The sequence below is a fragment of the Lepidochelys kempii genome, chromosome 6 (genome assembly GCF_965140285.1).
Source record: "Lepidochelys kempii isolate rLepKem1 chromosome 6, rLepKem1.hap1, whole genome shotgun sequence".
Lineage (NCBI taxonomy): Eukaryota > Metazoa > Chordata > Testudines > Cheloniidae > Lepidochelys > Lepidochelys kempii.
Genome location: NC_136385.1, coordinates 69,641,260 through 69,660,848, shown reverse-complemented (window position 1 = coordinate 69,660,848; position 19,589 = coordinate 69,641,260). Strand labels below are relative to the sequence as shown.

Here is a 19,589-nt window from a genome sequence, read left to right as displayed (position 1 = left end):
GGCACCTGACCAAAATGACCAATGAGGAGACAAGATACTTTCAAGGCGGGGGAGAGAAACAAAGGGCTCTCTTTGTCTGTGTGATGATTTTGCTAGGAACAGAACAGGAATGGAGTCTTAGAATTTAGTAAGTAATCTAGCTAGATATGCATTAGATTCTGTTTTGTTTAAATGGCTGAGAAAATAAGCTGTGCTGAATGGAATGCAGACTTCTGTTTTTGAGTCTTTTTGTAACTTAAGGTTTTGTCTAGAGGGATTCTCTATGTTTTGAGTCTGATTACCCTGTAAGGTATTTACCATCCTGATTTTACAGAGGTGATTCTTTTTCTTCAATTAAAATTCTTCTTTTAAGAACCTGATTGATTTTTCATTGTTCTTAAGATCCAAGGGTTTGGGTCTGTGTTCACCTATGCAAATTGGTGAAGATTTTTATCAAGCCTTCCCCAGGAAAGGGGGTGTAGCATTTGGGAAGATTTTGTGGGGAAAGACGTTTCCAAGTGGGCTCTTTCCCTGTTATATATTTGTGAGACGGTTGGTGGTGGCAGCAATAAAGTCCAAGGGCAAAAGGTAAAATAGTTTGTATCTTGGGGAAGTTTTAACCTAAGCTGGTAAAAATAAGCTTAGGGGGTTTTTCATGCAGGTCCCCACATCTGTACCCTAGAGTTCAGAGTGGGAAAGGAACCTTGACATACTTCATGCAATGAAGTTGCATTTTGATGTACCATTTTTTCAGAGTATCACTGTACAAATAAATGACAACATTTTATGCAACAAAATTGCCCTGAACAAACGACACCTCTAAAGGTGGCAATCCAGCAAGGGTTAAAATTCAAGTTTTAGCTGCAGTAATGTGCAGAATACACAGTGACTCCAACTACCATGCTGGGGAGAGTGATGTAAGTGAATTTAATCTGGCCATTTGTCCAGCAAATGCCTCAGATCCCTAAATTGATATTATTGTTTTTGAGACAAGTTAAAAAAGCATTCCAACTTCAACACATCTGCCACTCAAGCAAAGGAAGTCCCCACAAATGTTGCTTTGTTGGTGGCCTTCCCTGGGCCAAGAAAGGGGTATCCAATAAGTTGCCAATAAGTTCTAAAGGAATCTCCATGCAGCCATCCTTTTTGAAGGACGGTTGTTGCAAGAAAGTAATACAGAAGTGAGAGGGGGTGAGTCCTAATATTGCCAACTCCAAGTATTAAAAATTGAGTCTCTCCCTCTGCCCCCCAATTCATGAGATTAATTTAAAAACTGAGATTTTTAAATTAATATATCTTGAGTTCTTTTTATTTTTCTTGTCTTTTGAGCCTGTTGGGTGCAAATTTTCAAGTTTTTTGAGGGTTAGAGAGTTACTACTTTTTTTGAAAGCAGTAAACTGAGATTTCTTCTTCTTCTTCAAGCCCTAGGCTCTAGAGCCATAATACATATGCTAACACAATCAACAAGGTTTTAAGAAAATCACCAACTACCAGGAGAGTTGACACTGATGTCCTTCAAGTACATGAGCAGCACAGTCAGGGGTGAAGATAACATTAAGCTCTTACCAGTATGGGGGCCTGGCTCTGGACCCTCAGAAGGGTCAGAGCCTCAAGCGGAAGGGGTGGGGCCTTGGGTAGAAGGGCTGGGAGTCAGCCTCCCCTAGCCAGCCCATCCGTGCTGCCTAGCTTGTGCCACCAGGGGCTCCGGCTCTTGTTGTGGTCACGGTGGCAGCGGCTGGGAGCCCTGGGCCCTTTTAAATAGCTGGCCCCAGGGCAGATGCCCCTTTTGCTGCCCCCCCCCCCCGGTCAGTGGCCCAGGGGGGCATAAGGAGCAATGACTTTAAAGTGCAGCAGGGTCCTTTGCTGCAACAGCGCTTTAACTTTGGCTGCGCACAGGCCAGTACCGGCGGCCACTTTTTACCAGTACGCCGTAGCGGCCCACTTTCACCCTTGGCTCCAGTGGGGACAAAGCTGGGACCAACACCTGTGGGGGAAATTTCACATAACGATCGGTGAGATATTTGAATGAAAGATAAAACATCTGCAGCAAAATCCATCAGCCTGACAATGGGGGAGTACATGAATTAAAACATGATACGTTATATAAACACAGGCTCCGCAGGAAGGAGGCCTCCTTCCCCCACAGCACTGACGCTTGGCAAGGCCTGCTAGACTCAATGCGTTGAGCTGAAATCCCATTCAACTAACTTGCACCTCTCCCCTCCCGCACTGACTGCAACGGGAACAGGATTAGCCTAGGGAGAGACAGGAGTCCTCCAAGAAGACCATAGATGGGAGGAAGTGGCGGCCTGACAAGCCCTGGCGCGAGGGCCCGCTCTGGCCGGGCCGATGCGGGGCGGAAGCGGTGAAGCCAGCAGGGTGGCCCGGAGAAGGGCAGGCGGCGGCCGCAGCGACAGGTGCTGCCCGGGGTGGATGAATGGTTGTGGGGCCGGGGAGGATGCTGCGGCTGGCGGCGGGGCTGCTGGCGGCGGCCCTGGTGGCGCTGCTGCTGGACTGGTACGGCCCAGCGGGGCCTCAGCGCCTGGGCCAGCGCCGCCCTTTCGCTCGGGAGCCGGCCCCCGGGCCAGAGGCTTCCAACCTCTTCTGGGTGGTGCAGGTGAGTGGGGGCGGGGCAGGATCCCGGGCTCCGTGTTCGGGGGCGGCCGGTTGCAGCGGGGTGCGCTGCCCTCTCGGTGGCCGCTGCTCTCAGGCCTGTAGGGAGGGGCAGCCTGAGCGTTACCATGGCGATGTCTGGGGGCGGGGAAGCGGGGCCGCTTGGCTTGGCTTGGCGGCCTCCCCGTGGCGGCAGAGGGGTTCCCCTGCGGTAGAGTGGCGCGGCGGTGGCCTGTGCTAGCAGCGTGGCAGCGAATGGTGTGATGTCGGGGGATGTCATAGCCATGGTGATGCACGGCCATGAGAGCGAGGGATTAGACGTGTTTGGTTGAAATGTATTTCATTTTCAAAGTCTCTCAAAATGTCTGTCCGCTTTTGACCGGTTCTAGTGGTGATTCTGCCCTGAAGTTGTGAGGCGATGGCCTCCATCATGGTGAAATGGCAGTGGCCTCCGGTGTGATGTTCCATGCGCATGTCACTCATGTTGTACTGGGGGAACGTTGTATTGAAATGTCATCATGGCGCAACATGCTGAAGTTTTGCAGGCCCTGGAAGCGTTAATACTCTTGCAAGGCCAGGTTCCTGGATGCAAGATCTCTTTACAGCGTTGACGTGTTACCAAAAATATCAGGATAGGTGCCAGCCCTGTGTTGGGGTGAGCAAAATGTGGCTCATGGCCTCCTGTTACGTGTAGAGGTGTTTGCCAGGACCTGGTGTGGGTTATTCCTCTATATAATGATGAGAGTGTCTGCAAGCTGCTCCTATTTATGCAAGTTGTTGCAGCTCTCAAACTCCTGGCAAGTTGACAGTGTTGATCTTCCTTAGGCTAAATTCTGGCATCTTTCCCCTGGTAAACTGGAAAATACTTTCCTGTTCCCAGTCTCTCTCACAATTAACTATAACTGATGGGGCTTGACCAGTTTACCAGACTGGATGGAGGACTATGTCTCTTTGTTTGAAGGAGATATGAAAGATAAGGGAACTCATCCAGCTAAGTCAAGGGTTAATACCCTAGGGCAAACTTTTTGGCCCGAGGGCCACATTGGGGTGGGGAAATTGCTTGCAGGGCCATGAATGCAGGGCTGGGGCAGGGAGTTGGGGTGTGGGAGGGAGTGCGGTGTGCAGGAAGGAGTTCAGGGCGAGGGGTTGAGGCACAGATGGGGTGCGGGGTAGGGTGACCAGATGTCCCAATTTTATAGGGACAGTCCTGATTTTGGGGTCTTTTTCTTATATAGGCTCCTATTAGCCCCCTCACCCCATCCCGATTTTTCACACGTGCTGTCTGGTCACCCTAGTGTGGGGTGTACGAGAGGGCTCAGTGAAGGAGGTTGGGGTACAGGAGGGGGTGCACAGTGCGGGAGGGGGCTCAGGGCAGTGGTGCAGGGAGGGTTGCGGAGTGCTGGAGGGGGCTCAGGACAGGGGTTTGGAGTGCAGGAGGGGTGCAGGGTGCGGCAGGAGGCTCAGGAAAGGGGTTGGGGTGCAGGGTGTGGCCGGGGGTTGGGGTACAGGAAGAGTGCGGCAGGGGGCTCAGGGCAGGGATTTGGAGTGTGGGGTGCAGGAGGGGTTCGGGATGAGGGCTCTGACCCAGCACTGCTTACCTGGAGCGGCTCCGGGGTGGCAGCGGCGCACACGGAGGCCAGGGCAGGCTCCCTGCCTGGCTACCCTGGCCCTGGCCCTGGCCCCGCACCGCTCTGGGAAGCAGCCGGCACCATGTCACTGCGGCCCCTGGGGGAGGGGGCGCAGAGGACTCCACGTGCCTGTGGGTACCTCCCCTGAAGCTTCCATTGGCCGCGGTTCCCCATTCCCAGCCAATGGGAGCATCAGGGGAGGTATCCACAGGCAAAAGCAGTGCACGGAGCCCTCTGCCCCCGCTCCTCCAGGGGCCACAAGGATGTGGTGCTGGCCGCTTCCCGGAGCAGCACCTGGTCCACAGCACCACGGGGGTGGCAAATCCGCGGGCCAGATCCAAAGCCCAGAGGGGCTGGATCCAGACCACGAGCTGAAGTTTGCCCACCCCTGCTCTAGTGAGACATCAGAGGCGTTCTGCCCTCAATGGTGGTGCTGTTCTGGGAATTATATAACTGAGGGAAATGGTTAAATTCCTTTCTAGCATAAAAAATGAATATTAGTTCTAAATATAATTAAAAGTTAAAACACTTCTTAATTCATATTGGGTTTTATATAAAACTTTCTAAAAATACCAAATTTAAGATTTTAGTGTAAAACTCATTGATAGCATCTGAACTGGGTTGTCATATCTGAAACCTTTCCTTGGCCTTCATTTTTTCTCAAGTCTCTGTTATACAGTGCATATCCATAAGATTATATAAATGTTTAGATCCATTGATACTTAGTGTTTTAATGTGCACCAATTGTTTATGTACTTACAATAAATTCAGCTGAGATGTCCTGTGTTCCTGCTGCTCAGTTATACTCTTCTTTGTAATTATTTTTTCTTTGACTGTTTTGTAATGATTCATCCACCTTTCATATCTATTAATAGGTTCCTGTGGTAATAGCTTCCTATTTATTGTTGATATGTGTTTTTGTTTTGTTTGAGCTATATGCTACCTTTGACACTTCACTTTTATTCTGGTAGGTTTAGGGAAAAAATCTGCCCCTGTATATGCTCAGTAATTTACTAACTTCAACTGGAGCTCCTTGTGCATAACCACGGTTCCCAAACTTTGTCCTCCTATTCTTCCTCCCACTCCTCTTCTATGGGTTTTCCAGATAAGTTATTTTAAGTTATTTTTCTTCAACTCATGCAGTGCTTGTTATCATTGTAGAGTTAACTCAGTTTAAAATCAAGTGCTGCCCAACTCAAGTCCCATCCACATATCAAAAACCTTGAGTCAATGTTGGTGGTGCTTTTAACTCAAGGTGATTGGCCTACCAGGAGGTATCCGCTACAGCTCAGGTTAGCACAACTTGTCAGCTGCTAACACAGTCACTCTATTCAGTAGTCACTCTACAGCTAACTCAGGGGTTCCCAAACTTTTTGCCTGTGTGACCCCACTTTCAGACTTACTGTTTCCTATTACCTCAGACAGGAACAAAGCAACATAGTTGTGGAGGAATCCAAGGAATTTACATATTAAGTACATTAATTAATATGCTGTAATATGACATGAGTTTGCATGTTGCGACACAGCCTCTCAAAATCCGGTGGCGTGGTAGAAATTGAACATCTAATCTCTGATATGACATCAATGGTAGATCAGTACCGAGACTCGATGGACACAAGTGTACTGAATCCAGCTTCACACAACTATGTGCTCGAGAATGGCATCATCAGTTTGAAGGTGTATGTTGAGAGTGCAGGATATTCATTCTTGACAGCGAACCAGAACTCTGGGAGAGAAAGTTGGGCATATGTTTCTCGCAAGAATCAATTGCAGGAAATTTAGATGAGCTGGCAAATCCATGGCATCAGACTTGCACTGAAAGGAATTTCGCACCCAATAATACTTTGTCACATCTAGGTTGGGGGAAAAAGGATGCAAACTCTTCTTCCTGCTGGCTGAGAAGCTCAGTCATCACCTGTGTGGGACGTTGAATAATTCCATTGTGAGTCAGGAACCTGCAAAGTTGTGGGAAGGATTCATAGTTTGTCTTCAATAGATTAGTCTTCCAGAAAACAATTTTCTTCATGAATCCTGTGATTTGATCGCTCAGCTGAAGGATGTGGGTGTTCTTTCCTTGCAGACTTGTATTCATTTCATTCAGTTTCCCAAATATGTCTGTGATATAGGCAAGAAGGCACATCTTTCTTTGGTCACATAGAAAATCAGTGAATTCACTCTTTCTTTTTGCAGACCATTGTATGTGCATGCAGCTTGTCTTTTAGTTCAAAAAATCATACCAGTGCATGTCCTCTCAAGAACTTCAGTGTGGAACAACACGTCATGATCGGACCCCATTTCTTCACACAGTTTTGCAAACAGACACTTGCGAAGAGGCTGAATCTTGATGTAGTTCATAATAGACATGACCTGGTGCAAAACTCCCCTAACTCTGGACTCAGAGCTTTAGATGCTAGGTGTTCTCTGTGAATCACACAGCAGAAGGATCAAATTTCTTTACCAAGGCACACAGACCTGCTTTGTGGCCTGTCATAGATGGAGCTCCATCTGTGCAAAAGCCCATCAGACGATAACATGGTATATTTTTGTCTTGCATGTAGCACATTGAATATCCCTTGTGCTGTGTCATGTCTGGGAAGAGGGAGAGAGAACAGAATGCCTTTGGGAATTGCACCTTCTCATTTCACATAAGCCAAGAAATGTGCATCATGGCCCTGAGTGCTCACATCAACTTGAAGAACAAAAGCAAATCTATTTTTTCAGATGCTCCACCAGTTTGTTTTCCTGATCTGCAGCTATTGCCTCAATCCTTTGCTTCACTGTGTTGTTGGAGGCTGGTATGACTTTGAGTTTGGTTTGCGTCTGTTTCCCCACACATGTTCACCATATTGATTTGCAGGTGGCAAAATCAAAGTCCAGTTGTGTGAGGCTTCTAGGCATGTGTGATGTAGTAACTCACCTCAAAGGAAGCCTAGAGCCTGATCAGAGGCTGACATGGCTCTCTAGAATTGTGATTGTTGTTGTGAAAGAATTCTTTCCATCGCTGGAAAAATGACCTTTGGTTTTCCAATGTGCTCCTTGTGTGGAGTTTTGTAATGTGACTCAAGTTTATTAGGTTTCATGTTTTTGCTAAATGACACTGTGTGACATTGCAGGCACTTTGGCATTTCTTCGTTCTTGACCAAAACACTGGTGAAGCCATACTCAAAGAAAGCCTTGTCGTATTTGCAAACATGTTTCTTTGCACCAGACTCACTGCCAGAGGTTTAAGCAGATACTCTGTGTAAAAATGAGTCCATTGTGCCTCTTATCACAAATGAGCAAGAGGAATTCACTGTTAAGCAAATGAGGCCAGGACTTAGGAAGACCCTGCATGGTGATACTAGGGCAGCACAGAGACAGTGACTTACAGTTATTCTTTATCAAGTGCCAGCAGGGTACTCAGCGTGACATAAAAGAAGATATAGGTTCCACCTTAAGAAGTTTACAAGCCACTGCAGATTCCCATCTCAGAAAAGGCTATCAAAGGCTCCTGCCTGCTCCAGCAGCGAGGATGCTCTGTTGATAAGGCTGCTGCCCACAGATAAGGAGCTTCTGTATTGAAGTCTCTCATCTGGCTGCTCGCATAGCTGGACAGTGCAAGTGTCCAAACTGGTGTTTGCATAGCCAGCATGTCCAGAACTGCTCCACAAATACCACCCCATGAGGTCACCATTTTGATCTACAAAATAGTGGCCTCTGCACAGTGTGACCTTGCACACACCATACATGTGAGGTAACACCATGAAGAGGCCACAGTTTTGTAGACAAAAATGGTAGCCTCCTGGCATAGTGATTGTGGAGAAAGTCTGGCCAGGTTCAGAGGCAGATTGCATTGTCTCTCAGGCAACTCTGGCCTCTTGGACCCATGATCCCATCTGCTGATGGCGTGACCTCATTTGGGGTACCCATAGTTTGGGAACCTCTGAATTAACCTCTTGAGTCCCTTCCAGCCCTTTGTTTCTGAGAGTATTATTTTGCAGCTTGCCTGCTCTCACTCAATCTAGGCTAATTAAAGAGGTGTGAACTCAAGTTACCTACACTGAAGTTATCTCTGCAGAGAGAGTTTTGTCTTTAATTTCAATAATATTGAAATATTCCTGACTTTCAAATATATCTTTACTAAATCTGCAATCTTATCAACCATGTATAAATCTTTAACAGCTGCTTTATCATTAACCCGCTTTGATTAATTTCCAAAGGCTAAATCCAAAATAGCTTCTGATCTTGGGGGAAATATGCTCCTGGCTCCCTGGTGATTCCACAAGGCTAATTCCAGGTCAGTGTCTAGATATAAATCCACATGATCAGTATTCTGGCCTTTTTTTACAGCCCTTCCTTTATCTGCATGAACACTTCCTGCTTTGCTTTCTCCTGCTATCCTGCAGTTCTGTAAATGTTTCCTGTGACATGTCTGACATTTCTATATTAGTTGTGCACTAGTCTAAACTGTCACTTATGTTATAGATATTTTGAATATATGGAATCACCTCCCTCGTCCACATGGTCACTCCTCCAGTTCAGCTGTCATTTTGGCACATGCTGAGATTTTTCCTTCTCCCATCCCTGGGATCTTCCGTGATTCTCATGGAGTCCTGAGGCTCTCCATAACTTTCAAATCTTTCTACTTCAACAACCTCCATACTCCACATTACAGCCAACTTTCTTTTAGCTAAGGAGGACTGAAACTGATTCCTTCCAGTGCCTGGTTATGTCACTGCTGTGTAAAAAAACCACTCCTTTCTGCACAGTGCTCCCAGGCCCTGTTATATGTTCATGATTATTTTCAAGGAGATAGCAGGGAGTGGTTCTTGTTTGCATTCCAGGGGACATTACGATATATACATTGAGTAGGGAAAACTACTTTTTTTTTTCTTACCATAGGTCAGTAATGCAGTGTGTGATAAATGTGAGGAACACATACACAAAAAGTCAATCTTACATCAGCATATTTTTAAAAAATAAAATATTACCTACCTTTAATTTTTCAGCAAATAAGTGACTAAAAAGTGAGTCTTCATTTTACTAATATCAGTTATATCTCACATGTGATGACAACAGGACTAGATGGAGAGAGAACTTTGAATTAAACTCTCATTTTGCAGTATGACTTTTTTGGATCCCTGATTTAAAGGAAAACTGCAACATATTTTCATTAGTGTTATCACTTTATTTAGGTGTAAAAATGAGCAAATTGCAGATTCAGTAGAACTTCACTACTTTGCACACCAAAGATGACAGTTTTGCAGCACTTCTCAACAAAGGTCTAATTGAGCTGTTGTAGTGAGGTTTCATATTACTAAGACCTCATTATTTTCACAAAATATTTATTAGTATTTAGCATCAAATGTAACATGTCAAATAAAGAATATGGTATACTTATGGTGTATTCATTACCTTCACTTTTTTATTGTGCTATCTCTTTACACTCTAGTTCATTCATTTGCAGTCAGCATACCCATCATTAGTACAAATTAGTGAGGTTCATAATATTTTAAATAGATATGAAATATAACACATATTATTTGTTTAATATACATTTATCTGTCTTGAGGTCGAGTTCTGATATAGAGAGAGCTCCCATAGAGGTTGGTGGGAGATTTTCTTGTATGAGGACTGCAGAATCAGGTCCCAAGACATAAGAATTCTTATCATTGCAGTCTTCCTTCAAATGGCTGAAAAGTAGAGAGGAACCTATGACTATTTTTTGTTGTTTTGCACCTCAGCTGCTTTTTAGATTAGCTATAAGTGTTTGTGTGAGTTTGGTTCTTATAAAAATGAACTAATAACTTAAATTAGAGCCCGGTTTATTGTTGTCAAGTACTGTGTAATCTTCCAAACAACGCACTTCAGTCCTAACCTGCCTTATGGACAAATGAAGAGCTGTGAAATGGACAATCTAATTTTCATTTGTGAGGTATTCAGGATTTGAACACAGGTCTCCTGAGCTGAAAGACTAATGTGTAGTAATCCATTATATCTAGCTTAAAGAAATGTGATTGAAAGTCTTTGCTGACAAAATGTAACCCTTCTGCCTGTCAGAGTTGGCATCAACAAGGGCCAGGTTCAGTATCTAGGGATTCCATTCCAATAACACAATGCACAACCGGCTCGAGCCCCCACCCAGTGACCTGGGACAAATATATACCAACCCCCCGGGCACCTCTAAGAGGCAATACTTCCCCTCTCGCAAGCACAGAGTCTGAGTGTAGCAAAAGCATTTTAATAACCGAGAGAAACAATGTGGTATTATGTTGGGGAAACACCACCAACAGGATTCATAACACAAACCATGAGCAAAAACCCACCCCGAGCAAAAACCCACCCCAAGCAAATTGGGCCGTGTCCTTTCCGTTTGGTTCTTGAGTCCAGCAACCCAAAAGTCTCCGTCTCTGGTGAGTCCAGAGTTCAAAAGTTCATCTGGAGAGTTTTACCCCACCCCGGCCTGTGTGGAAATGGGGGGGTTGAGAGAGAGAATAAACGGCTGCCCCGCCTCTCCGTGGGTTTCTGCTGAAGCCTTCACCTCCAGCTGCTCCTCTCCACTAGTCGTCCATTGAGCTGCTCCGCCAGCTGCTCATTCCCAGTAGCCATCCTGCAAGCCACTCTTCCAGCTGCTCCTCTCCAGTAGCTGTCCTGCAAGCCACTCACCAATATATCTTCAGGCCCCCTACTACTTAACACTGTACTCAGTGATTTCAGCTCATAATAGGGGAGCCCCAGTGCTGGTGTACCATTGGCCCAAAGTGAATTTAGCTCTGCAATCTGTAACCAGGTTCCTAGTGGAATCAAAATTAGCTCTGCTATTACACAGTAGAGAGAGGAGGCGATGCAGCTGGCATTTAGGGCTCTCAGAAGAGGCCCATACCACAATGTACAAATGCCTGTCCCCAGCCTTCACTGAGTTTTGGAACCCATGTTCCTTGCCTGGCGAGTGCTACTTAGTTGATGGCGAATCCCTCCACCATAACAAAAAGCCAAGTACAGTTCCACTGTCCTTGATTCACATAATCAGGATAATAACACTTTATTCTTCCTGCCTTAATAACAGAGAAACTGGGGATCCCACAGCAGCCAACGTGACCATCTAGGCGGGGTGGGTGTGCCTATGCAGATGAGATCAGCCCCTGAAGTTCTTTTCCACAACCCGCCACAACTCACCACAGATGTCAGGGTAGAGCTCATCCTGACTCTGCTTACAAAAGTAAACCATAATTCAAACAAATTTGTTCTGTCTGGTCTTTTGTCAGTCCTATCTAACCTAATAATTTTCAAATGTGGAATTATTTGAATGTCTTGGTTCAAAAGAAAAGCTGCCTTCAAAATATATAAAAGGTCTAGTAATCCCTTTTGGGTAGCCCTCACATTGATGAAGGCATTTCTAATTGATCCAGTACACTTTCTGTTTAGTTGTTTTAATAACCGTCTTTGTCATTCTTGAGATAAGACTTGTCACTTGATCTCTGCATGGGTGATTTTTAGAAATCTTTGAGTAAAGCTGCTGGAAAAATTATTTGGGTCCTGGTATGAAACTACTAATTTATTCTCAAGTCCTGTTTAGATGGCTCTTGCTTTGCAAAACATTTAGAGTTGTTTCTGGCAATGATCTCTCCCTAAATATATTTTTTGGTCTCTCCGTCTGTGATACAATACCTTTATCCAATATATTCTTTCTGTAGGTATCAGACATTCACATCAGTAGGTTTCGGGATCCCAAACGAGTTCCTGACTTCGAAAAGTTCTGTTCTGAAACAATTGATATAATTCAACCAGTGCTTGTTCTAGTGACAGGTAAGCAATTCAGAAATTATATTTCTCTACCTATTGCCCCTTCCTTGGTAATACATTCAGGTTAGTAAAATGTCTAGCTTCTCAAAGTAAAATGTCCAAGCTTAAGGCATCTTAAGTAATGAAAATCAAATTGCAGGTGAAAAAACAGTTGTTAGACCACAAAAAGATACTTTCCTATGCCCAGCAGAATTAGCATTGTTTTAATTTATTCTACAGGTGCAAGCAGAAGGTTAATAGTGAATTTTTAGTGCTCATCATCACTGACTGTAACTAGGTGGTGCACATATTGGGTGCATTCTGAAGTTTTCCTTACAGTTCTGCCAATGCACATCAGTCCTAGGTCTCAGTACAGATCCTATCAACTCATTCATACACAGGCTAAAAAACAAGCATCAGATTTGGTGGTGGAGCTTACTATGTCTGTATTCTGAGGGTAAAAAGAATAACCTCTGTTCAGTTATATAACTTTTTTGTAATTGTGAGAACTCATTTTTACTTATTTGCATTGCTCATGTTCTTTTGACCATATGTCATATCAGGACAAATAAAAGAGACATAAACTGTTTATTTAACTGTTCTGCCACAATTATCAATATGGATCAGTATTTGTTAAATGGTCTGAGGAGACTTTGCAGTAACAGCTGTATGAAAGACTCCAGAATCTAAGTGCTAGCAGGGTCACTAAGTAGAGTTTGTACCGTAAATGAATATCTCATTTGTTGAGCAAAATTGCTTCCCAGACAGCTTTTTGCATAAATTATAGCAGTTCAGAAACATTTTAATCTATTTTTAGAGATAGTTAAACAATGTGCATCATTTAAGTAAAGGAAGAAGGGTTTAAAATACAGACTCCTAGGGAAAGTAAAATGAAAATGTGAACAAAGGCGACAGGAGACACACCTCGTATTTTAATCAGTACTAAAATGGGCAATGGCTGATCCTCTATACCAGGAAATGTAACAGTTAACTTGGTGACAAGATGTTTTCATTATTTGTAATTGAGGATTCTGCCTTAGTATTTTCAAAATGTAATGCATTCTTGTAAAATATTTCTTGCTTGTAGGCAAGGATGTGGCATTAAAGAGTGTTGCCATGACATGTTAAACACAAGTTTGAATGTAACTGATACACTATAGGTGGCCTGCCTTTGCTAAGAGGGCTTTACCTTACAATAATAAATCTAGTACCAAATGGCAGTAGGCATTAGAATGTGTTCACAGAAGGTCTGTCATTGTGTTGAGCGTAAGGCATGTGCACTGAATGCTTGCATTATATAGCTCTTCTGTGTGATTTATGAAGAATGAAGCATGTAGTTCAGTCTTGGCCTTGTGCCCTTACAGGTGATTTGACAGATGCCAAAACAAAAGATAAACTGGGCTCTGAGCAGATTGAGGTGGAGTGGCAAACTTACCAGTTGATCCTGAAGAGATCAAGAGTCATGGAGAAAACCAAGTGGATAGACATCAAAGGGAATCATGGTAAGAGAGAGCCAAAAAACTAATAGTTTAATGAAGCAGCCAAATAATCCCAGGAAAGAAGAAACTTAACCTAGTCAAATGGAAGTTCTAGGCAACCTTCCATTTTAAGATGCTAATATTCATTAATAAACTGATATATGTTTTGAACTCCTAAAATATGCTTGCCAACTGAGGGCCCAATTCATTGAAGTCGGTAGAAGTGTTTTTGTCTATAGGGATTGTAGGATTGGGCCTTTAGAGAACAAGGAGGAAGGCTTTCCCTTGCTTCTTGCTGCTGACTGGCTCATAACTGAGTAAAATTTTTAAAGAAACTCATTTAAATAAACAATCACATAGATAGGTCTAGCTCCTGACGCATAGAAGGGATTTCTGAAGGAGTTTTTGAAACACTTCTGCAGTTTTCACAGATAATACCTTTTTGACCAATTAAAAAACTAAACTACCTTAGTTTCTCTACCTCCACTTGTAAAACATTTCGTTTATGACTACTTTGTTCTTTTTGATCTTAAACCCAAATTAGCAGTCAAATTATTTCCAATGCTAAGTTAACTGCAGCAAAAATGGAAGCATATAAATAAATAAATAAAAAGGTTAAACTTTCAAATACTGACAGGCTCTCTGGTCAGTTTACAAAGTTCATTGCACCAGGGATTTTTGTTTGGTAAATGTTTCCTTTAAGTTTCTTATTCTGAGGCTAAAACTGTTTTACAACATTGAACCCCAGTAAAACAAATTACACGGAAGTGAATCTTCTGTCTGGTTGTTACCAGAGTGTCTCTTTACCTGTTCCCAGTATGAGAGTCGTTGCTCGGTGAGAGAGAATGAATTCTGCCTTTCCTCTCATCCACTTGGTTATGTAGCCTCACAATTTCATTAGTTTCTACATTAGCTCATTCCCTTGTTTCCACATGGTAGGAGTCTTATGTAGTTAATGAATTTAGAGATGAAACCTGATGTAGCTTTCCTCTTAGGGAAGGGTATTGGTTATATCCCTGAAAACTACAATGTGGAGTCTCAACAACTCATCACTCTCCTGACAAGAAATTCTTTGTGAAGGGAAATTCAAAAACATACTGATCACTGATAAAGGACTGTACTGAGACTGCATGGTGCATTCTTCTCATTATTCCACAGTCCTCACACCCTGAAGGTCCCTTGTCATAGTGAATTCCCTTCACTGAGAGGGGCTGGACATGTATCTTTCAGAAAACTTTCAGTGCTTTTTCTTCAGTTGTCAAGAACATTGCTAAGGATTAATCTGAGATCACCCAGATTAATTTTAATTGGTGACTAATTTATTTTCTGTGTAAGGAATGAATGTAAGTGCAAATTAAATACTTAGGAACACCTGCTCTTCCCCCCTCCATGTTCACATTTATTGGTTTATTCACTCTCCTCACTTGTTCTCGTTCAATCTCTCCCATTCCTACCCACTCTCCTAAATTCCATTATGTTCGCTACTCCCTCCTTTTATCACTGTTTTCCTCTCATTTACTCATTTTCCCATCTTCCCATTCATTCTCTTTTCCCTCATTCACATTCTCCCTCATCTTATCTCTGTCCTCTTTTTTCCTTCTCCTCCCAAAATCAACTGTTGACCAGCCATCTCTTTATGGGATGCAGCTGTTCCTGAAGCTCTTAGCATTTGTCTACACTTAAAGGTTTTTTCTGTAAAACTAGTTTTTTTTCAGCATAAACTGCCTTGTGCCCACACACACAAGTTATATTTACAGTTTTTCTGGCTTTTTATTCCACTTTAATTAATCCACTTAGGAAGTGACATAACTTCATATCAGAATGAGTTATTTCAGTATGGAAACCAATCCTAGAATCCTGCGAGAAGGAGATTCGCCAAGACAGCCAAGAACTCTTTATACGCCCAACCTGAGCCAGAGACCCAGGCACCTGAGACCCAGGCATTAAGCACCCAATGTGCCATTGCCCTTGCAGAAAGAGCACTATCAGTTGTTCAATGCCTGGCAAATCTCTGAGGGAAGTGAAAGAGGACAAGGGAGGAGACAGTTGCTGACCTAGTGACAGCATCCCAACAGAGCGCCAAAAAGACAGAAGATTAGAGGGAAATTTTCATGCTCCAGAAAAAAAACGAGAGAGAAGAGGACAGGGATTATATACCGAGAAAGGGACCATCAAGGAAAAGATGTTGGACATGATCACAGAAGCAGACGAATCTACTGGAAAACAATGTGTTGCTTGACTCATGCCCAATATTCCAGCCTAGCCGTAGCCTGCAGTCTGTTGAGAATACAGGATATTGGGAACACCTTTTCAAGGCTCCGATTAGAAGGGAAAGTCCCTTCCCATGCTATTCCATCGCTCAAGAGAAGGAAAACAGCTACAAACCCACCTATACATTTTTGTGACTCTATCTGCATAAAGATGTGTGAACTCAGCACTTGGAGCATGTGTGCCCTATTTCCAATGGTTTTAACTTTGTTCTGTGTTTGTTTAAATCAATAAAGGCTTTTTATTTACAACTCTGCTGAAAATTTCATTGAGGTAGAACTCCCGCTTAATAACCTCCGTTCCTAAATAATATCATCACACAAAGAGTATTAATTTCTTTGGTTACATTACATTTTCCTCTGCTACATCCTGATCTCAAAGTAGGAGTACAATTCCTCTTTGACCAATTGGGGCATTTTGCAGAGGCACCATCACTGGATGATGATAAAATTCTACAAGTCTCTTCACTCCTGACTTGATGAGGCACTTTCCCTTGCTCTCGTAGATGTTGTTCAAAACACAGCAAGCAACTATAACATGAAGCAGATATTTCTCAAAAGGATCCAGCCTTGTCATACGACACCAACTCCTTACCTTCATTCTTCCAAATGTGCACTCTGTTGTTGTTCTGCAGCTGCTCAGGAGTTCCTTTCTCTTATTCAGGTGTCCAGTAAAAGGCTTCATAACTTCAGTAAGCTGTGTCTCCCAGAATGACAGGAGATCACAACACTGTTAATGTCCATAATGGTCTTTGGAGCAAAAGTCCCATTTTTTTCATTGCATAAAGTGGAAATGAGTTCTAAAGACTATAGACCTTTTCAGACCATCCCACATTAGTGGCCGCTATACAACTCATAGCCCCAGTCATGCAAATCCATCAACGTCATGTGCATTGCCTCTGTGCATTGATGTGGGTCATGCACACCCTCTTAATAGCAGCACAAACCTACATGACAGCAATTCTGAAAATTGATCTACCAATACCAAACTGGTTAGCTACTGACCAGTAGCAATTGGGGGTGGTGGGCCATTAGATGCTATTAGACATGCATTTCTCTGTGCTGATGAGAACTCTGATGTTGGTGTTCCACCATTGCTGCTCTGCGGTGAGCTCTACACAAATCTCTAAGAAAGTAGTCTTCTGTATCCTGAACTTCTGCCACCACTGCAGGTCATCCTAGTTCTGCATTACTGTCTTGTCCCGCAAGTTGGTGATAGTTGGCCAAGCTCAAAAGCGGTGCTCCACTGTGTGAAGCTGCTCCAGGAGCAGTTACTTCATATAGAAGTAACTGCTCAGATTCATCTTTCTCCTGTAGCAGTATCCATATGGCATCAAGGTAGCTATATTTGTGGCTGTCTTCCAACTTATATGGCTATATGACTGCCAGTGCATTTAGAGCTCCCACTGGCAAAGAGGGAGATGCCTCAGCGTAGAAAGCTTCTTTCTGTGGCAGGCACTGCAGCTGGGCATGCATGTAGCTTAGGAGTTGTTTGCAGCAAACTGGGGTATAAATCTAGCCTGTTGCAGACTAAGTGTCCATTTGGACCTTGTTGCCATGACTTTGTGTGCTTGCCATGCATGCTTGTGTGTTTTGCCATGCACCTAATGTGCGTTGACCTACCGCGCTTTGTAAAGGGAACAGATTAAAGCACATTGGGAAACTATTAGTGTGTGGCAGCAAGTTCCACACAGACACTTAGCGCATGGCAGACTAGTGCTGAACAGATTTACACACCAGATTGTCATAAACTAAGTGTTTGTATAGACAAGCCTTTAGAGGGAAATTTGCTGGTGACCTAACCAGTCTCCAGAGGTGAAATGCTAACATGCTAGTCTATCACCCAGACTGGTGGTTTGAGCTTGTCAAAGGTATGATCTGTATCTCCAGATGCATATATACAAAGAGCTAAAGGAGGCTACTGGATCCAGATGATTTCACATGGCAAGGAACAATACTTCATGAATTTCAATGAGAATAGAGATAAGTTACAGTTACAGTCAGTACAATCTGCCAAAGCCTGCTGAGACTGCTGTCCAACAGTGAGCAATAGAAGACTCAGAGCAATAGTTGGCTTCATTTGAATAGTCTCTTTTCTTTCTCTTTCACTACAGATTCTTTCAACATTCCACACTTGGACAGCATCCAAAATTACTACAGGTACTCTTTTTTTTTTTAAATACCTCACTGAGTCCATACATTCAAGAGTAAAGTGAATTGTGTTGTGGACAGGGAATAGTCTGTTTTTAGCTCACCTCTGCCAAATACACATCATGACCAATTGATTTTTTACCAGCATAGGGCTCTGTTTGGTTTTAGTCTTCCAATCTGCCCCTATTAGCCACTAACATTTGAATGGGCTGCTACAGAAAGCCAGAGTATCTTTTGCCCACCCTTTTAATATCTCCCTCCTGTATGTTTTGTAGCTGTGCCTGTAGCAATGCCTGTAACAATTCTTGCCCTAACTAGGAAGTGCTCAGAACATCATGTAATCATTCTCTCCCAGAGCACTTGAGTGACTAACCTGTGTGCCATTGGCATTTTAGAAGGATTCCCTTATCATCCTTTTCATTTTCTAGTGTTCCCTTCTGCATCCCCAGGAATATTTACATCTGCACAACAGGAGGGACCCTACCTGAGCTGGTTCATCAGCTCTGAGGGAGTTAAGAAAATGAGTATAGACACAGGTGAGAGAAAGAGAGAACCCTAAGGAATAAATTAGAGATTCAAGTATAAAACTTTCAGTGGGATGGTTCAGGAAATGTACACCCTATAAATAGCAACTGATGAAAGTCAGAAGAAAATCATTCTCTGTTAGTAAGTAGGACGACAACAATGCATTCGTAGGCTAGAGGTGTGAAAGATACATAAGTGCTTAAACTCTGATTCTGTCAGCCTCCTAGGTAGGGTCTTCATTGTTGCTAAAATTAGCCTGAGGTCTTATCTGGCTGTTGCCTCCAGGTCCTTCCTCTCTCACCAATCTCTCATCTGAATTTAGTGATGCTTTCAACTGGGCTAGCTGAAACAGCTGGAGGATGTAGGTTAGAACACGGGTTCTAATTTCACTTGGGCTGGGAACCCACCTTCATTGCAGTGAGAGCACAGGCTAAATCACTAGAGTGTAGATAGTCCTCCAGGGCCTTCCCACAATTCCTCCTATGTGCCAGAAGGACAGATGAGTGTTCCCACAGTTCAGTGGGAAAGAATCAGAGCAGCTGAGCTTACTGTAGCACAAAAACATGGGCTATGTCCTCATAAATCTTAGTGAAACACACAGAGGATACAGCACCATTGAGACCTGGTAGCTTTGGTATGGCTTTGCAGTCTTGCTCCTTACCTCTGGGGTAAGCCAGCTGCTCAGAACTGGGAACAGAACATGCAGGCTACCTCTGCTGTAAAGACATTGTGACGGGTTGGGTCACAGAAACCCCCTTGGGACTGCCACCTGATGTGCTGAGACTACTTCTGAGACCGTTTTCCCTGTCAGCTTGGGACTTCAGAACCCTGACTTGTTGAGTCAGACACGCTAGCCTGCTGCAAACACAGACCCAGGTCTGGACCACATCCCTGAAAAGCTGCAGACTTAACTGAAAAGAGCTTAAGAAGTGCTCCTGTCTCTAGCACCTAGATACCCAGTTCCCAATGGGATCCAAACCCCAAATAAATCCATTTTACTCTGTATAAAGCTTATACAGAGTAAACTCATAAATTGCCCACCTTCTATAACACTGATAGAGAGATGCACAGCTGTTTGCTCCCCCAGGACTTACTTACTTACTCTGAGTTAATTAATAAGCAAAAAGTGATTTTATTAAATATAAAAAGTAGGATTTAAGTGGTTCCAAGTAATAAAAGACAGAACA

At 43.5% G+C, this 19,589-nt stretch overlaps 1 protein-coding gene across 8 annotated transcripts in view; it reads left to right on the top strand.

The window, feature by feature from the left end:
- Positions 1-2,173: 2,173 nt before the first annotated feature.
- The window catches only part of TMEM62 (transmembrane protein 62), a 55,456-nt gene continuing 38,040 nt past the window's right edge, over positions 2,174-19,589 (top strand). The window contains exons 1-5 of one of the 8 annotated variants that reach the window (XM_073348584.2): positions 2,174-2,596; positions 11,266-11,418; positions 11,894-12,005; positions 13,346-13,483; positions 17,841-17,886. In XM_073348584.2, the coding sequence (XP_073204685.1) occupies positions 2,417-2,596; positions 11,266-11,418; positions 11,894-12,005; positions 13,346-13,483; positions 17,841-17,886 (629 nt within the window). In that variant the 5' untranslated portion in view covers positions 2,174-2,416. Of the gene's footprint in view, positions 2,597-2,751; positions 2,928-8,076; positions 8,497-11,265; positions 11,419-11,893; positions 12,006-13,345; positions 13,484-17,840; positions 17,887-19,589 lie in introns of those variants that run through there. The other 7 variants (XM_073348578.2, XM_073348580.2, XM_073348581.2 and 4 more) reach the window with 7 other exon arrangements.